At 45.7% G+C, this 19222-nt stretch overlaps 1 protein-coding gene and 1 long non-coding RNA gene across 2 annotated transcripts in view; both read left to right on the top strand.

Annotated features, from left to right (window-relative positions):
- The first annotated feature begins 240 nt into the window (after positions 1-240).
- The window catches only part of ROR1 (receptor tyrosine kinase like orphan receptor 1), a 469844-nt gene continuing 450862 nt past the window's right edge, over positions 241-19222 (top strand). Inside the window, exon 1 of the mRNA XM_019957322.2 lies at positions 241-755. Within this exon, the coding sequence (XP_019812881.2) occupies positions 665-755 (91 nt within the window). The 5' untranslated portion in view covers positions 241-664. The remainder of the gene's footprint in view (positions 756-19222) is intronic.
- LOC139182220 (uncharacterized) overlaps positions 775-19222 on the top strand; it is a 163978-nt gene continuing 145530 nt past the window's right edge. Inside the window, exon 1 of the long non-coding RNA XR_011565849.1 lies at positions 775-19222. This exon is cut by the window's right edge and continues 16649 nt beyond it. This is a non-coding gene — a long non-coding RNA (uncharacterized lncRNA).

The following is a 19222-nucleotide window of genomic DNA, read 5'->3' as shown; positions in this document are numbered from 1 at the left end:
CCTGAGCCTCGATTTCCCTTTGTCAAGTGGCCCCGAGGTCCCCCCCGCTGCTCAATTCGGGCTGCAGGTTTGAGGTGTCGTGGGGGAGGGGAGGTGAGCTTGCTGGAGGCGCGGGAACAGCAACCTCGGGACGTCCTCAGGGTGCGGGTGTTGAAAGGCGGCAGCAGAGGGCGCTGGGTCGCCGGCCTGGGTCCGCCTCTGCCATTGGTCGGGGCCCAGGCGCTGGGCTGGAGAGTTGGTGGAAAGTGACAAGTTGAGGGAGGCTGAGTGCAAGAGAGCCAGCGCGCAGAGCGGGAGGAGCCGCCGCGGCCGCCACGGAAGGAGCCCCGGGACGGCAGCCCCCGGGCGCAGGGCGCGCTGTTCTCAGAGTCCGCGCGGGCGAGACTCGCCCTTCGCGAGGGCGACCCCGACAACCCGCGACTGAACTGACTGTCCAGCCGCGGCGAGGCTGCAGCCAGAGGGCTGGGGAGGGACCGCGCTTACGGGGTCCTGAGCGGCCGGGCGAAGGCGAAGGAGCAGGTTAGACGGACAAAGAACTTCGCAGACGCCTCTGGCATCCTCCGGGGAGAGCGACCGGGACGAGGTGGCTGGGACCCCGGGCAGAACCTGTGGATGTTCTGCGCGCGGCCTGGGAGCCGCCGCCGCCGCCGCCGCGAGAGGAGGAATGCACCGGCCGCGCCGCCGCGGGGCGCGCCCGCCGCTCCTGGCGCTGTTGGCCGCGCTGCTGCTGGCGGCGCGCGGGGCCACGGCCCAAGGTAAGAGGCGCATCGGCCAGTTTGCGGGCCCCTCCGGCCCCGCCCAACCTCCAGCCGGTTTGTCCGGCACTGGGTAGACGGAAAGCTCCGCGCGCGCCTCGGGGGGGCGGCCGGCGTCCCGTCGGGTGACTCTCCAGCGCGACCTCAGGCGCCGGGGAGACAGGCGAGGATTCACCCGCGAACCTCGATGCGGGCCGGGGGTGCGCCCGGGACTTTTTTCCGGCGCCCAGCCTCAGTTGTCAGCGCTGACAGGAAGCGTGGAGGGGTTGGGGTTCGTGGGGCAATGGGATGCTTTTCGTCTCCCCATCTCTCGTTGGACCCCTAAATGAGCTTCAACTTTGTTCAAGTCCATCCTGCTCCCAAATCGCAGCGGTCCTGGAGAGCGTGGTCCAGAAGGGAGTTTGTATTTTCAGGGATGCCTGCGAGAGTCTGTGTCGTCCGCAGGCCGACCCAAACAAAAGCGCTGTCCTCCTGGGGCTCGGGCGGCCTCGCATCTCCACGGTGCCCGACTCGCCGGGCTTCTGGAGGGTCACGATGGAGGCCACAACGTGTGCGCTGCCGGCGCCGCCACTTTGTGCAAAATGTGCTGTCAGAGGCGGCCTGCCGCTCCTAAGTGCACGTGTGTGTGTGTGTGTGTGTGTGTGTGTGTGTGTGTGTTACGAACAAGAGGGGAAAAGCCAGCTAATGCATACTTGATTTTGGTAATCTCCAAAGACAATCGCAACAGTTAGAGAAAGACTTCACCGAAAGCTCCGGCGTCTTAGTTCGCTGCGGGAAGCTGGGATCCTTGCTGAGTCTGAGCCGGGACACAATGAGAGGGAAGAGCCGGGCTGCGCCTGTGGAGACAACCGATTCATTCTTTGGAGGTTGGAGGGGGAAAGTTGATTAAAGTCTCCAGGGTTTTGGGCCTCACTTTTAACATGCATCCCTTGAGGGAGTACTGGAGCCCCTGAATTCTTCCCTCCCTCCCTCCCTCCCAGCCCCAACCTATGCTCTTTTATCATGCATCTTTCATTTTTAAGTTAACGCTGTGCTTTTAGGGAGAAAAAAGGCTCTGGGCGATTTAGCAGTTGAGGGGAAGAGATCTGTTCCCTACATGGACTATGACTGCAGAATTAGTTTGGACTAAAATCTAGCTAATATTTTTTCGTAGTAGAAAAACACACTCTGGAAGGAAGTTTTGTGTGAATTTTGATTTCTTAGAGATGACTTTGGGGAAGTGGGAACCACATTTTCCGAGGATGATTCTGAAACTGATCCTATAGTGTGGTTGTGCTAATCTGGAGACTCCTCCGGGGTAAATACAGCTCTTAATTGTAATTAAGATGTACATCAGCAGGGAGTGCACCTCCCTGATGAAAAATCCTAATGAAATGTAAACAGCTTGGTCACATGGATGCTTGCTTCCTTGATGCCAAACATCTGGTTCCATGCCACACACCTGGGTGAAAAGTAAAAAATGGGCCATACTGCCTACAACATTGTAAACAGTCGTGATGTCAGGTTGCAGGGCGAATTGAGGTGGAGATAACCAGGGTGATTCTAGCGAAGGCAAGGCTTCTAGTTTGGGGCCTTGACAATTTCAGTTATATCCTCTGTCTACTCCTTTCCTTCTGTATAACCTTTCGGCAATTGATGCTTTTAGATCATGGGGAAGGGGAAGAACCAAGGAGAGGACATGGGGGTCCAGTGTACCTTTCCTTCTTAATCTGCCTTTAAGTAAATGTCCAGAAAATCATTTTGTAATCATTGTAGACAATTGTAATGTAGATACTGTAATCATTGTAACAAAATTGTAAGCAGTCACCCAAATTCTATCTTAACTGTCTACAAGCTTAAAAAACTTAAAATTTCTCACAAATTTATTGTTTGTTTAAAAAGTATAAAAGTTGCCACTTCTTTGGCCACTTCTTAGGTCCCATTTCTGTGGAACCTCCATTTGTATGAATTAAGATTGTTTCTTTTTCTCCCATTAAAGTTTATCTTTTTTTTAAAAAGAGTATTGCCTATCCTGAACTCTTCAATAATGAGCTAAAATCCGTTATTACTGTCTTATTTATTGTCTAATAAATCCCTTTCCATTTCTGAGAATGCTTGATCTTTTCTCTGGGGACAGATCTACTGGAACTCAGATTTATTCTTGTCTGATCCAAGATTCTCAAGGTAACTCAGCCAGAGGCTCAGGAAATCAGCCTAAAGGGAGATATGTTTCATTTATTTATTTTAAAAAATGCTCAGCGTTTCTCCCACCACTTCTCTCTTTTGTTAGCCAGAAGTAGCAAACCTTTACATTTATTTTTTTCTGTCTGTTCATTGTTTTCTCCCTATTGACCTCTTACCAATCCAGAGCTAAAACTCTCTAAGAAACTGAAGCCTTGATAATTGTACCCAGAGTTCAGGGCATTTAGAACCCACTCTAGCCTCTCAGAGTCTTATAGATTCTGTGGTTTGGCTGCTTGGAGTCAGAGGGTGGTGGCCTGCTACTGTTTGCTGTCATTTTGTAAACTTTCCAAAGCTGTTTTAATAGGTGCCTGTTCTGTCTGCTTCTAGAATCAGAGTCTTTGGAGGGCAATAAGACTGTTAGCTTTCTAGTGAAAACACCGGGGACCAAGCTATTCAGCCCCATCATTATTGGAGACACCTGAAGATCTCCCTGGGGAGCCACATTGAGGCCCAGTTGACAAACAGTGTGGTCCCACTGCCTCTGGCAGTGTGTTGGGAATATTTAATTTCTAATATCGATTCAGTTTCCTTATGGCTGTACTGCTATTCTGATACCTGGGGTTATCTTCCTGATATTTGGTTAGGAGTCCTTTTACAGACTAAACTTTGGTCTGTATTTTCCTCTCTGTCTCCTACATGGCGAGCATAGGCCTCAAATTATACTTGAAAGTTTCTAAATGGTGTGTCACTTGCATCCATTAGTGTCCAAATTGGCTGTGGTTTGGTGGTGACCACATACCCTATTTAAAATATTTCTGAAAATTTTACCCAGCATCCTATGGAGAATGGAGGGCTTTGTAGACTATATGTATATATATGTGTGTGCTCAGTCACTCAGTCGTGTCCAACTCATTGCAACCCCATGGACTGTAGCCTGCCAGGCTCCGCTGTCCAGGGGTTTTTCTAGGCGTGAATACTAGAGTGGGTAGCCATTCCCTTCTCCATGGCATCTTTCCGACCCAGGGATTGAACCCATGTCTCCTGCGTCTCCTGCATTGGCAGGCAGATTCTTTACCACTGAGCCACCTGGAATAGCCACCTGTGTATATATACACACACACACACACACATACATATATGTATATCTATATAAATGACATATATACATATATAGTAAGGGTGGGCCATAGATTTTTGTTGAATGGAGAATAATCTCCTTGGGCATATATAAAGTTGTATAATTTTAAAGTGGTATAATTTGCTTTTCCTAGTAAAAACTCAACATGGTATATTTTCAAGGATTTTTCCTTCTCTTTTCTCGTCTTCTAATGTGAAGAGAGTGTGGTAGAACTTAACAGTTAATAGTTATGAGCACAGGTGTTGGAGTTAACAGAACCAGAATGGGTTTGAATCTTTTCTCTTATACTTACTGGGTATGGTGATCAGTTTTTCTGAGCCCTACCTGAGCATATGAGATCTAAGTGAAACCATGTATGGCAAGTACTGGAGAAGGGCACCCAGACTAGAGGGTCTTAAAATTAAGACCTAAAATTAAGCCTTGAAATTAAGGCTATGCAAACCCCCAGAAATAATACACAAAAGTTAACGTGAATTTTTATGGTTGTATGTTTCTAGCTATAATCTGACTTTTAAAGAAAACTATAATCCCCCAAAGATAGGAGCGTTGATTTGGAGTGTTTGATGCCTGGGGCAATGAGTTGCCTTCCTGGGTAGGTTGCCAGGGATTGCCGGGGCTCCTGGGCCTTAGCCCACATCTGCACAATCCATGGGGCCTCTATCTTGTCTCACTTTCTGCTTTCTCTCCCACCAGGCCGGCTGTTATTGGGCCTGAGAGAAGCTGATGAATGGTGCCAAATCCTTTGACCTCAACTAGGAATGTATTTCCCTGAACCCAAGCATTCCGAGATGCCTCTGTTTATACAATTTATTTAACAAACACTTGCATAATCCTTACAATAGGCCAGTCACCATTCTAAGCACTTTGCAAGTATTAATTCACTGAATCCTCACAACAGCCCCATGAGGAAGGTGGTGTAATCAGCTCATTTTGATTTAGGCATAGAGAGGTTAAATTGCTTTGTTAAGGTCACATGGCTAGGAAATGGCCTTGCTGGCCTTACAGACCGTAAGAGTTCATGCTCTTATCTAACTGCTGCCCTGGACAGTCTTTCCTGCTTTAAGTCTTAAAATTTACACTCCTTTTATGTTATGTAGTTGCCAAAGGGGCTATTCCCCAAGGTATTCTGAGAGTAGCAAAGGAACATTTTTTTTAGCCGTATCTAGGAGTTATAAGAAATGATTGTACTTGTGCCCGACTCTTTACAACCCCATGTGCTGTAGCCCACCAGGCTCCTCTGCCCGTGGTATTTTCCAGGCAAGAATACTGGAGGGGGTTGACATTTGTTCCTCCAGGAAATCTTCCTCACCCAGGAATCAAACCCATGTCTCCTGTGTCTCCCGCATTGCAGGCAGATTCTTTATCCGCTGAGCCATCAGAGAAGCCCATAAGAAATGATTGGAGACAGCCAATTTCAGTTTTCCTTCCTGTGCTGGAGTTCCCCAAGCCAGACCTGCTGTAATTCAGAGATAGACCGGAAGGGCCTCGGATGGTCTGCACCTCTGATCAAGAGGAATTATATCGTTGTAATGAACTGCAACTTGGATGCGGTTTGAGGAGTGTGTCTGGCAATTCCTTCCAACCAGCGATGAGATATATTTTGATGAAGTGCCTGTATTTGCATCGTGGTGTACAACTTGGGGTGTAGGCTGAACAGGGGTGATTTATTAGAATGTTCTCTGGTGGGAGAGCTGGCTTGCCTGCTCCAAGTTCCCGATGTGAATTAGACCCTTGCAAATCCAGCCCCAGCTGGGAAACACTCAAGTCTCTGAGGTCTCTTTCTTGACACAAGAGCCTCAGCCTGGCCTTACCTAATCCCCGAGGTGTGTCGGGAGAGACTGTTCTGTAGACAGACGAAGAGAAAGGAATAGCCTTCTTTGAGTCTGAGAAATTTCTCTGGAGTTTAAGTGGGCGGTGGGGGGAGGATAATGGGGTGGGGGGGAACTCTTCGAAATCCTTAACTAAATGCAGCTGCTTGTTACACGGAGCCTGACTTGCATGCCAGGAATATCTAAAAAGCTAACGAATACAAAATAAAAATAAACAGCAGTAAAAAGGCTCTCTCTTTGTTGCAGTAAGCTTGGTTGGGGTTTTCAGTTTGTTTAGGAATGGTATAATCGTGGCATCCACTTTATTTTGGTAAAGCAGTGAAACGTGGATTGATGTTATGTCGTGGGGTGCTGCTACCACCTGAGCCTTTTCCCTCACACCTCCCCCTCAGAACGCCCAGGCACGGACAGCCACAGGGCCTGAGGCTCAAACTGGTGCCCCTGAGTGAATTACATTGAAAGAGGGCAGATAATTTAATGGGATAATGTTGGCAGGGCCAGCAAATTTCACACCCCATCTCTCACTAATAGAAAGGCAGTAGAAGGCTACAATATCCTCAGATGAAAAGGTTGTATAAAAAGGTTCTGCTTAACAGTAACTGTCTGACCATAAATAAGGTTCTGTAGAGTTTTGATCCAAAAGCTGTTATTAAATACTGATAAGCCAAGCCTCATAATGTTTGGCCTCCTTACATTTCCTTTTTTTTCCCTTCTCTCCATAGAACCATAGATTTCTTTTTTAAGAGGGGGAAGGGACCTAAAGATCAACCAGTCCAAACTGTTTATTTTTTCAAGTATTTCTATACAGAAAGGACCTTCTTTTATAGCCATTTAAAGAGGTGGTATGGAGTAGCAGGAACGGAATGGGGTTGGAACCTGAGAGACTAGGGTTTGAATTGGGGCTTTGCTGCTTGCTGGCTCTATGAACTTGGGCAAAGTTCTTTGACCTTCTAAGTCTTGGTTTCTTTCTCTGCAAAATGGGGATAAGAGTAATATCCACTTTGTAGGCTTTTTGTGAGCATTAAAGGAGATAATTGATACAAAGCCTAGTAAACCTGTGTTAGCTGTTATCATTAGCAGGGGCTTGCTGGAGAACTCAGAACAAGTGGTTCCAAAACAATGATCATTATGCTGTGAGATAAACCAAGACTCAGCAGCAGTTTTTACAAGATGGTAGAACTCTTGAATGTTCAGTTTTACAGGGAGCATGTAGATACTCTAGATGTGAGCAGTCCCCACTAGTGCTGGGGATCCCGGAGGAGATGCCGCAGGGCAGCTTCGCAAAGCCTTAAAACAAAGACTTTTTTCAGAACAGTGAGCTCTTTGGGGAAGAGCAAGCCCTCCCTGGTGCTTGGTGTAATTCCAGAATCCTGCAATGGGGAATGTTACATTTCAGGGCCCTCTACTTGTAATCTGACCGTTTTTAGCTCCAATATCCAAATAATCTTGCTGAGCACAACTTGAAAGAGAAGGATAATGGCCAGAGGAAAGAATCCTGAGGTGCTCTGTTAGCCATTTAAAATTTCTAAGTACAAGAAAAAGAAGTTCACGTTTCCCAAAGAGAAAAGAGTAAAGAAATGTGTGGGAGGGGGGAGGGGAGATAAAAGGATTTCTAAAGATTCACACCGGGTTTGTGTGTTTTATTTGTATTTTTCAACAGTAAAGGGCTGGTCATTCAGTGCATTTCAACTAACATTTGTTATATATTTATTATGTGCAAAATACAGTGTTAGTGCTCAGGAATAAAACTTTATCCTTGCTGTCAAGGAGAGAAGGAGGAGGGACAGTCTTACTTTTTAAAGAACCTACTATGTGCTAGGCATAGTTCTTTATTGGTATTGGGTTTATATGTTCCAGCATCCCTTTGATGCTGGACTTCTGATCCCATTTCTCAGATAAGGAAGTCAAGGCTCAAATATTGTGGTAAGTGTCTTAGCTAGCCTCACACAACTCTTAAGTTGGGTTTGGCATTTGATGCTAGGTATTTTGACCCATCCTTGAAGTGTAATTGGAGAGGCAGGATGAATAGATACGGGCTTCCGCATGTCAACTAGCTCCCCCATTCATGCATTATAGTAACTCCCCTACATATGAACCTTCAAGTTGCAAACTTTCAAAGAATGTGCCCCTATATGCCAGCTGTTGTACTGTACTCCTGTTTTTTTCAAGGTACTGTCCTGCAAGATTATAAGTGTTTTATTTTTTGTGTTTGTTTTTTATGTGCTATTTGTGTGAAAAGTACTATAAGACAGTTACAGTACAGTACTCTACAGCCGATTGTGTTAGTTGGGTACCTAGGCTAGCTTTATTGGATTTAGGAACAAGTTGGACTTATGAATGTGCTTTCAGAATGAAACTCATTTGTTGTGAGGGACTTACTATAGGAAAGAATTGTGGAAAAAGTGCTCTGGGGACATAGGGGTAGAGGATGTTAATTCTCACTCAGGGAACTGGAGGGTCAGAGGGAGAAACCCATGTCCTTCAGGGGCTTATTGTGAGGATGCAATGAGATAATTCATAGACGGTGCTCAGAATCCTGAATGCTCAGCTGCAGTTCTGTAACCAGAGACAGGCCTGGTCAGGATTTATCTGCCTCAAAAGCCTGTGTGCTTATAGTTGTTCTGCTGTGCTCCTTTTCAGCAGGCATGTGGTTGTAGGAAGAGTAAGTCGCTGTGTAGCCCACAAATAGATGGGAAAACACCAAGACAGTTTCTCTGGTATCTTCCCCACCTGCCTTAATCCAGATATTCAGATTCAAGTCTGCTTTGGGCAGGGGAGAGGATTTGCACAGGTGTGAGTTTGGAGAGAATTGTGAAGCCTAATCATGAACCATAACAGTTCTGGAGCTCTGGCCAGGACCTACTGTGTTCTCCATTCATTCTCTGACCATACATTTTCTATGCACTTACTCTGAGCCAAATATTTTGCTAGTCACTAGAGATATAAATGGGAGTAAGGCTAGGTCCTTCCCTTGGAGAATTTTTCAGACGGCAGGTCTTTGGCAGAGACTTCTAGCTAGTCATCAGATCTGTTTCATCTCTTCCCGGGCACATGGCTAGACTACTTTCTCAGGTCCCTTGCAATTGTAAGGCCATGTGACTAAATATTAGCCAATGGAAAGAGATTGAAGGCAATGAGTGTCACTTGTACACCTGACACACAAAAAGCTTCCCAGGCAGGATTGCTATGATCTTGAACGTGGGAACTCCAGGAGTCATATGTTGAAGATACCACAAGATGCAAATGGCTTGGAATCCACCCTTAATGACTGCCCAGTGCAAGCTACCCATTAGTCCGCACCTGTTTAGGTGAGCAAGAAATGAACTTCTGTTGAATGAAGGCTAAGATGTTAGGGATTATTAGTTACAGTTGTGCTTCCCTGGTAGCTCAACTGGTAATGAATCCACCGGCAATGCAGGAGACCTGGGTTCAATACCTGGGCTGGCAAGATCCCCTGGAGGAGGGCATGGCAACCCACTCTAGAATTCTTTCCTGGAAAATCCCCATGGACAGAAGTACCTGGCGGGCTACAGTCCATGGGGTCACTAAGAGTCAGACACAACTGAGCAACTAAGCACAGCACAGCACAGTGTTATCTTAAGGAACATTATTTATAGAACTAATATTTTATATGTATCTATCATATCGGGCTCCCCTGGTGGCTCAGATGGTAAAGAATCTGCTTGCAATGTGGTAGACCTGGGTTCCATCCCTGGGTTGAGAAGATCACCTGGAGGAGGAAATAGCTACCCACTGCAGTATTCCTGCCTGGAGAATCCCCGTGAACAGAGGATCCTGGCAGGCTACAATCCACAGGCTCACAAAGAGTCAGACACGACTGAGTGGCTAAGCACAGTGTATCTATCATATGAATAGAGTTGTAAACCGTAGTGCACCATGAGATGAAATTTGTGAGTCTGAATCAGTATTTTAGATAGGACTATAATAGGGATATATCAGAGTGCGTTACATTAATCAGATGAATATTGTTTGGAGAAATTTTAGCTTCAGTTTGGTACATGCTAATTTGGGTTATTATTGAGCTCTCGTGATTAAAAGTTTGAAAGCCTGGTCTACTGGAGGCAGACAGGTCAATAGCTTTGTACAATAGAGTATGGTGGTTATGGTAATAGTGGTGAGGTCCCAGTGCTGTCTCGGTTAAGGAAATGCCTAGGAAGCAGAGAAGGCAAAAAGGGTTAATCTTTCCAGTCAATTTGTATTGGTGGCCTGTGGTGCAGTGTTGAAAAGGATGTTGTGGTTTCTTCCAGGGTCTCTGGGAGGGAATGCTGTGATCTGATGGCAGCGTCTCCCATGAGCTTGGGAAGAGGAGTAAAGGCTCTGACCTGGTTTGCATCTGACCCCTTAGCAGGGAGTCTGGGCTCCTTCCAGTGAATTCAACCCCTTCCCCAATTATTTATGGTATACATACGATGTCTGTCTGGAGCACCATACTCAGCACTGTGGGGATTCTAGACGAACTATGACTAGCCCTTGGGGAGGTTATCTTTTAGGAGCAATAAAATAGGCACTTGTGTAATAATTATGCAGCCAGCAAATACAGAATTGGCAATTACAGATGCAGAGTGCCGAGAAGTCTTTTGGGAGGAAATGGGGTGTGATATGAGCCAGGAAGGATGGAAGGATTGAGATGGAGAGTGGAGGAGAAACGCTGGACGTTCTGCCGCTGCCCTGGTCTCCAGGGACTTGCCCAGGCTGTCCAGCCTTCTTCAATTGGGCCTTCACCCTGGGATGAAGCTGATCTTCAGGGATGGAAGAGTAAGGAAGAGGAAAGATGGCTTTGAGTGGTGCCTTTATGTTTGTTTGTGTAGGAAGCCAGCAGGGGAAGGGAGGAAGAAGCAGGGTTTTACTGGGAGCCTGATGACTTATTTTTCTCTATAAAAGGGCATCCCAGAGAGTTAAAAATCCAGTACGTTGCTGGGTCGCTTGTCAAAAGTATCCTGTATCTTAGTGCCTCTGCTGCAGCAGTTTTGTATTGTAATGAAGTCTTTTAAACCCTAGTCTACCCCTTGTCTGTGTGATAAACATCATACTAGTAGGGTAATACACATCAAACATCCTGTGTACCAAGAGCTATTTTAAGTTCTTTAAGTATTTTAACTTGTATTGTCTTCAGGGCAATTCTGTGAGATAGGCAGTAATTATCAGCTCCATTTTCCAGATGAGAAAACTGAGGTACAGAGAAGGTAAGTAATTTGATCAAGATCAAATAGCAAGTTAAGTGGGAGAGCCAGGATTTGAAAATAGTTATCCTGAGTCTGGGGCTTGGTACTTGATCATTATGCCATTTTCCACCTCATTTAAAAAAAAAAAACTCTGATGATTCAGATTCTCTGTAAGATCCAGCCAAATAGCTACATCAAAATAATCATAATTGAATCTTCCATGTGTGTAGGGCTTTGCAGCTTACAAAACTATTTCCTATATATTACCATTAAATTTTCAAATAATCTAATAAAACAAGATTTCTTTCTTTAGCTTTCTATCTTTCTCTCTCCCTTTTAAAATTAGGCCTATGAGGTTGGCGCTGAGGTCACTACAGCTGATGGAGCCTGTCTGAAACCCAGGCTTTTTAACTTTGGGCTTTTAGTGGTTTATGCCCTTAGTAACTGGGGGAATTTCTTGGCAGTCCTAGTGGTTAGGATTCTGAGCTTTTACTACCAAGGGCTGGAGTTTGATCCCTGGTGGGGGAACTAGAGAGCTGCATGGTGTGACCAAAAATTAAGAGATTGGAATTTGTGACCCTATGAGACTGATGTTGGTCTATTGTTACTGCAGTTTCATCAGTAAATGAATTTGCCTGATTCTCCGAAAATCAGCTATTCATTTTGGAAACAATTGTGAGTCATTTGTAGGTGGAGCCTTGAGCTAAGATCCCTGTAATTTAAGAAAGTTCACTTGCAAATAGACTGAGAGAAGTTACTTAAAAAGAAGGAGTTTCCTAAGTGGTTGGCGATTGCCGTGTGTAGTGGAGCCAGTAACAGAAGGGATTTGGCATCAGAAGGTCTTGTGGAACTAGGCTCAACCCTTTTCTGCCAGGTCAGCAAATGACTTGACCTCCCCGAGACTCAACTTGCTCACCTATAATATGGGAAGCATAAGGGTGCCCACCTGCAAAGGGTGGGGAGGACCACCGGAAGTGCATGTGCAGTGCCTGGGTGGTGTTTAGTGTGTGTTTGTAGTTACTCCCATGAATTAAATGGAGAGAATGAGAGTGCACTGCCTCCTTTGAGATTTCCCCAGGATGTGATAGAGCAAAATTTCTAAACGTCAGAACCTTTCTTTTATAATATAACCATCTCTGGGGCAGACCTTCCTAGCACCTAGAACTTTTAGGTTATAGCTATATTAATATTTCTCAAGGACAGGGACTTTCTTAAGCCTTGTGAAGGTTGAACATCCTAAGGTAAGAACAGATCCTGTTGCCTGAAATCCTAAAGTTCCTGGAAAGGCTCCTATCTGTTCTTCCAGGGAAACTGACATCATTTCCTGATGGGATTAGGCATCCATCAAGACAACCATTTTACTTTTTCTCCACAAGAGAGATTATTATATCCTCACCTCTTGAATTTCACACCAATGTAGTCATAGTTTGTACAGAATTTTCATACTCCCTGCAGAGGATTGGTTGTTTTTCTTTTTCCACCTTAATGTTCAGTGTGATGGAAGTTAGCTCGTCTCATACGGACTCCTCTGAGACCTGTGCCTTAAGAAAGTGGTGCTTAGTTCCATGGTGGCTCTTTATCGCCTCCCTTCAGAGAATTGCTGGGTGTTATATAGGAACTTTTAGTCGCTAAATATTGCCTGTTTGAGATTAGCAGTAGGCTGACTGACAATAAACAGCAACAATTTTTGATGATGTTCTCAATCTACCGGTGAGTTACCCTCTCTTCCTCTACGCTGCTCACAGCATGCTCTGCGCACTCACATCCGGTGTCCCTGAGCCAAGGAATGGAGTGCTTTGTCTGTGGCCAGATAGTCTTCAGAGTGCCAGAACCTGCAATGGGGGCTTCCCAAGGGCCACTGATAAACAGCATCTCTTCCCGCTTCTGAGCAAGGGAGGAGCTGAGTTGAGCTGAGCGCGCCCAGTTTGTTCTCCCCAGCTGGCAGCAAGGCACCATATCCGACTGCCCTGCAAGTAGTCAGTCAAGGGGTGGAGAGAATCCAGCACTTCCAACACTGCTTGGTTTCCCTTCCCAAGATGAAAGTAAGGCATTGCTCCCTTACACTGGCTGCAACTTGATTTTTTCTTTAAGGAGTACTTGTCAGATTTCATCTTTGTGTTGGGATTAAAACTATATATGTGTGTGTGTGTGTATACACACACATATATACGTATAGGGATGAAATGGTCAAAATGTTTTATCAATAACCCTCCCAGCTCTCAGCCTCAGGACTCAAGTTTAGAAAGTTTCTTAACCAGTCTGGGATGTTAGTGAAAGTAGATTCCCCCAGACTCACAGGATCAAATCAACAGGCCAGTGGTCTGTCTGCTAAGTGTTGATGTGGAGGAGAGAAGGACAGAAGGGACCTGGGAGCCACAGCTCCTTACCCGCCAAGTGACACGTCCTGTATAAACTCCCAGGAAGTCACAGGCAATTCCATTTGGATAAATATTTGTTTAGCAACTAAAGCGGATACAGGAGAAATATATGACAGGATCCTCTTCAGTAGGAAGTTTACTGTTTTTGTTAGGCAAGATTGATATCCCCACATGGTTTGAGACTAACTCATTGAATCAAACCTCACTGTCCTGATCTTTGTGTAGAGTGGTTTCTCTGTCATGCAGCCTCTAGAATCTGTGTAGTTAACACTACCCCTCCCCGCATCCGGCTCAAGTTCTTCCCTTTCTCCATCTCTCCCCCTCCCCCACCCCGCCGTGAAATCTTGTTCTTCAACCCCCAGTGCTCCCACATTCAGGAATTCACTTTTCTGTCTGTCTTTCCCGGGTGCTCTCACATTCAGCCAGCGTTTCCACACAGGTCTCCTAAGTCATACTCATTTATTTCCATTTAGCCCAAGCCTCCATGTTAATGGTATAATTATAGTCACCGTCATTTATTGAGCATCTACTATGGGGTGACACAGCTGGCAAGGCATTTTGTATTTTGTAATGGAATCCTATTGTTGTGTCTTTACAAAAGTGTTGCCCTGAATTAAGCTTCCTCCTTCTGCCCCCTTTATCTACTGGGAAAAGAAACTTTGTCCACTGTCCAGCCTTGTTATGGGGAGACTGCCAGTCATAACCCTGCCCCCAGTCTCACTATGATGGGCTAATTATAGGCCATTCTGGGATATAGGGGCAGCCACTTTAGGGCAGGGAAGCTGAGAGATGCCCTTGGCCATGTCTCTGCTCTAGAAAGAAGCTGGTGTGTAGGAGAGAATGACTTTGATCTCTGGAGTAGGTACTACTGAGAGGTGTGGCAAGGATCCAGTCTTTCCTCCATCTCTCCCCAGTTTCTGTTCATAGCCCATAGACACTGCTCTGAGGGAGGTTAATGTGTCCTAACCATGCACATATCATACCTCACTAATTCTCACAACAAAATGAAGTGGTATTGTTTTCTTAACCTAAAAGAAAAGTGGTTTGAATGCTTTTTTCCTCATGAGAAATTATGTCCACTAAAAACAAAATCAGAAATGCAATGTGAAGACAAAATTCCCCATACTCCTATTTCTCAGAGATAGCTTCTGATAGTGTTTTCCATACATGTATATTCATAAAAGGAGGTCAGTCTTTTTATTCCCAAGAGAAAACTGAGTCTCAGAGACGTTAAAGAACTTCTCCATTGTCATATAACAAGAGCCGCTTTCCATTCTACCTACTTCTCTGTGATCAAGGAGTCAGTCTTAGTTAACAACCAACTAGTTGAGCATATTCTTGATAGAAAATCACCAAATATGTGTTGCATGAATGCAAAATTCAATGTAATTAAGTGCCTTGAGGAACATGCACATGTAAGGTTTGTAGATCAAGGAGGAGAGAGGTATGAATTGTTTGGAATTATTGGCAGAGGTTTCTAAAGGAGGTGGCATCTGAGATGGAGAGCCGATATTAATTTGTTTTTCTCCAGTATGCTGTGTCTTGAGTGGTCCAAGCCAGCGGTCCCCACACACTTTCCTCTGCTGGGGTTGGGCACCACCCATGGCATACTGATAACCTCTGAGCATTTCTGAAAATGCACAAGGTCAAAGTGAAAGTGTGTCCATGGCAAAGGGGGCCAGAGGAAGAGACATATGGTATTCAGAAGGAAATTCAGAGTTCTTGGCACAATAGGAAAGTAAGACCTAAAGACTGATCTAAAGCAATGAAGTGGGGAAGGGGAAGAGTGGAGGCATCACCAAAACTGTGATCAGGGAGGCTCTGATGGGACTTTCAGGCAGGCCTTCCCAGTCTGGGTGCTGCGCCATCTCAGGTCTCACCTTTGTACACAGTGACGTTTCCATGGCTGTTTCCTCCCATGGGGACATCCTTCCCCAGCCTATCGGCTCCCAGTCCTTTGGTTTGACTTAAATGTCACTTCCCTGACTGGCCAGACTAGGTTGGGTTCCCACCTACTCTCTTTCATAGCACCCTGTATTTAAAAATACTCGCGATTATGGTTTGTAATTAAATATTTATTTGTGCAGACTTCCCAGGTGGTGCTAGTAGTAAAGGACTCGCCTGCCAGTGCAGGTTAGATGTAAGAGACACGGGTTTGATCCCTGGGTGGGGGAGATCCCCTGGAGGAGGGCATGACAACCCACTTCAGTATTCTGGCCTGGAGAGTCCCAGGGACAGAGGAGCCTGGCAGGTTGCAGTCCATAGGGTCGCACAAAGTTGGACACAACTGAAGCGACTTAGCATGCACACACATACATTTGTGCAATTATTATTTTGTGGCATCTCCTATTTCACTGGGTTGAATGCACCTTAGAATAAGGCTTGAGTTTGGATCACAGGCAGCACAATGCCTGGTAGCCAACTGAACAACTCTCCTTACTTTTACTCAGCTTTGTCCTTCCTTCCTAGAGACTGGGATCATTCCAGTTGGCTTTGCTGTTACTCTCTGAAAATTTGAAAACGCATCTTTGAACAACTGAAAATCTCAAGGCTATCTTTTCCAAAAGAGGAATCTCACCCCCGTAAAAAGCCAATCTGGACTCAATTAAACGTGCTGTGGGCTCTATTTGCAGGGGAGCAGGGAGCAGCTGAGAGCGGAGCTGTTTTCCCAAGATGGAAAATCTGTGATAACTCTGAGTTCTGCTGCTATAAATTAGGGTCACTCTGCCCTTAATTGGCAGCAAATTAAAATCTCCCTTCAGGTCCTCCTCTTTCTCTTCTTTCCTGTCTATTCTGTTTGAGAGAAGATGTGGAAATACTGGTGCCCTGCCGCAGGGGAGAGGGCACCATGCCTGAGGCCCGAGGCAGGTCAGGGCCGGGAGGGCCACCAGTGATTCTGAGCATCCTTCTTCCACCCTAGTCCCTTTTCTTGTCCTTCTACTCTCCCCTTTCTTTCTTCAGGAAATTTGGAAGTTCTCATTCCTAGGGAAATATCTCCAGGGAGCTCTTGTTCCCTCTTAGCAAGCAGAGGGAGAAAAAATTCTCTGAATTTTGAACTCACAAGCAATTTGTATGCAAATACGGCCAGAAAGGCCCGTGTGTCTTTGCATTTTCCCACAGCACCTTTTTTAAAAATCCCTACGACCATGTGCTTCAGGCTAGGAGCAGGAGAGAAAACAGAGAGCTTCACAAATTTAGTTGAGTTCTTAGGGCTTGAGGCAGTGGTGAAGAAGAGGGGCTGTTTTTTGTCTTGCTCTTTCGGTGGCACTCTAGGGGGTAGGTGGTCCCCAGGCCCTTGAAAGGCACTTGCGCGGAGCTGACCTTGCGGAAGCACGAGCAAGGTGATGCTGTGCAGTGAGGTCCAGGCACAAGTCCTGCAAGTGTGGAGGACAGAGCAGTGAAGCAAAGCACCGGGTTGGATTGTTAGAGAATCAGGAAAGATGTCTCGGTGGGGGGTGATCCCCTGGAAAACGTGTGCCCGGGAGGCCTTAAAACAATAACCATAAGACATTTTTTATACTATTGATAATAATGGGTGGGTTTATTTTGACAAATGTGTTCACAAAAATCTACCTTCCGTGATATCTGGTGCTTGACTAAGGGATAAAGACCATTTCTGAGGCCCCCCTCTCTCTCTAAGCCAGCGCTTCCCTGAGAACCTCAGCTGCTCTATCAGGGCCAAAACAACTCAGAGGGAGGCTGTGACCCCCGACATCTTAGTGCCTGGTGGCGATAGGGTTCCGGAGCCAGTTCAGGACTCTGCCTCTCCAGGGGGTTGCTCTGCTCTGAGATCTGGGGTCTCAGTTTCTTCATCTCTGCAGTGGGGATTATAACTCCTTCCCTGAAGATTATGGAAGATTAAAGGAGATGAAGGATGTAAAAATATTTTGTAAACTTTACAGTCTTATCTGAGATTGAAGAGTCAGATAGCAAGCAAGAGTTGATCTCTGTTTCTTGGCAATGGATCCAGCAGGCTTCCTTTATTCACACAACAGATATTTATGTGACTCACATTGTTTTAGATGCCAGAGGTAAAGCAGAGAGTAAAACAAAGACCCTACTCAGGGAGGAGTTCTGAAAATAAAGAAATGGATGAGAGTATCAGAAAAATGAATTAGAGTAAAAGAACTTGTGGTGCAGAGAACGATGGGGTGGAGTGCGCTCTGTTGTATAGGGTGGTAGGGAGGGCTCTGTGATAAAGTGTCTCTTGGGCAGAGTCCTGCAGGAGGTGAAGGACTGAGCACTGTGGCTCTGTATGTGGGGGAGGGGATGTCCTCCAGGAGGGGACCAAGTATAAAGGAGAGTATAAAAGCCTTGAAATGGAAATATGCTTTCAATTTACAATCTAACAGCAACTGCATGTATTACTACTAGTAACATTTGTGTGCTAGGCAATAGTCAAGTATCACTTAATCCTCACAAGGACCGCATTAGGAATGCCCTATTGTTATTCCCATTACATAGATGAGAAAACTAAAGCATCATTTACAAGTCAAGCATTCAGATAACTGGGGTAGAAGAAATAGCTCTCTTTTATATGAGAGTGTATGAAACAGCCCTGCACAGAGGGAAGATTACATGGTGTGGAGAGAAAAAGTCTGGATTTGAGCCTGGCCTGCCACTCATCTGCTGTGCCACTCATCTGCTGTGCAATCTTGGGCAAGTTCCCTAACCTCTCTGGGCCTCAATTTCCTGATCTGTATGATGGGCTGATAAAATCCCAGAGGACTGTTATATTGAGAAATCCAGGTGAAAGGACGTTGTGAATTGCAAAGCATCATGAAAATGTTCCTTTATTATTATTATTATTATTATTAGAACACCAATTCTCCTTCCTTGTCTCTTGAAAAGAGAGTGAATGAGAGAGAAATGGAAGTTTGCAAGTTACATAATTTCCCCTGTTCTTTTCCCGAAATATTTTCTGCCGATGTCTTTGATGGTGAATCAATTACAGTACCCAGTAAAATTCACAGGCATTTTTCTGAAAGATTAGGGATTCCCTGGTTTATTTCAGTTCACTTCAGTTGCTCAGTCATGTCTGACTCTTTGTGACCCCATGAACCGCAGCATGCCAGGCCTCCCTGTCCATCACCAACTCCCGGAGTTCCCCCAAACCCATATCCATTGAGTCAGTGATGCCATCCAACCATCTCATCCTCTGTCGTCCCCTTCTCCTCCTTCCCTCAATCTTTCCCAGCATCAAGGTCTTTTCAAATGAGTCAGCTCTTCGCATCAGGTGGCCAAAGTATTGGAGTTTCAGCTTCAACATCAGTCCTTCCAATGAACACCCTGGTAGCTCAGCTGGTAAGGAATCCACCTGCAATGTGGGAGACCTGAGTTTGATCCCTGGGTTAGGAACATCCCCTGGAGAAGGGAACAGCTACCTACTTCAGTATTCTGGCCCGGAGAATCCCATGAAATGTATAGTACATGGGGTTACGAAGAGTTGGACGGGACTGAGAGACTTTCACTTTTTTCTGAAAGATTAAGGATGTATGTAGTGAAGTTGGTGGTGAGGCTTCTCACCTTTGTTCTAAAGAAATTGTCTGAGGTCTTAGAACTCCCAATCCACTCTCTTCCATAATCCTAGGCTCTGTGTCATCCCCAAGCCTAGAATTTTCTGGAAGTTTTCTCTAATTTTGCATTGTGTAGATAGTAGGTGCTCAATAAGTTTTAAATGCTGCTGCTGCTAAGTCACTTCAGTCGTGTCCGACTCTGTGCGACCCCATAGACGGCAGCCCACCAGGCTCCCCCGTCCCTGGGATTCTCCAGGCAA

This window comes from Bos indicus, chromosome 3 (assembly GCF_029378745.1).
Source record: "Bos indicus isolate NIAB-ARS_2022 breed Sahiwal x Tharparkar chromosome 3, NIAB-ARS_B.indTharparkar_mat_pri_1.0, whole genome shotgun sequence".
In the NCBI taxonomy this organism is placed as follows: domain Eukaryota; kingdom Metazoa; phylum Chordata; class Mammalia; order Artiodactyla; family Bovidae; genus Bos; species Bos indicus.
The sequence above is the reverse complement of the archived record's forward strand: the minus strand, read 5'-3'. Positions and strand labels throughout refer to the sequence as shown.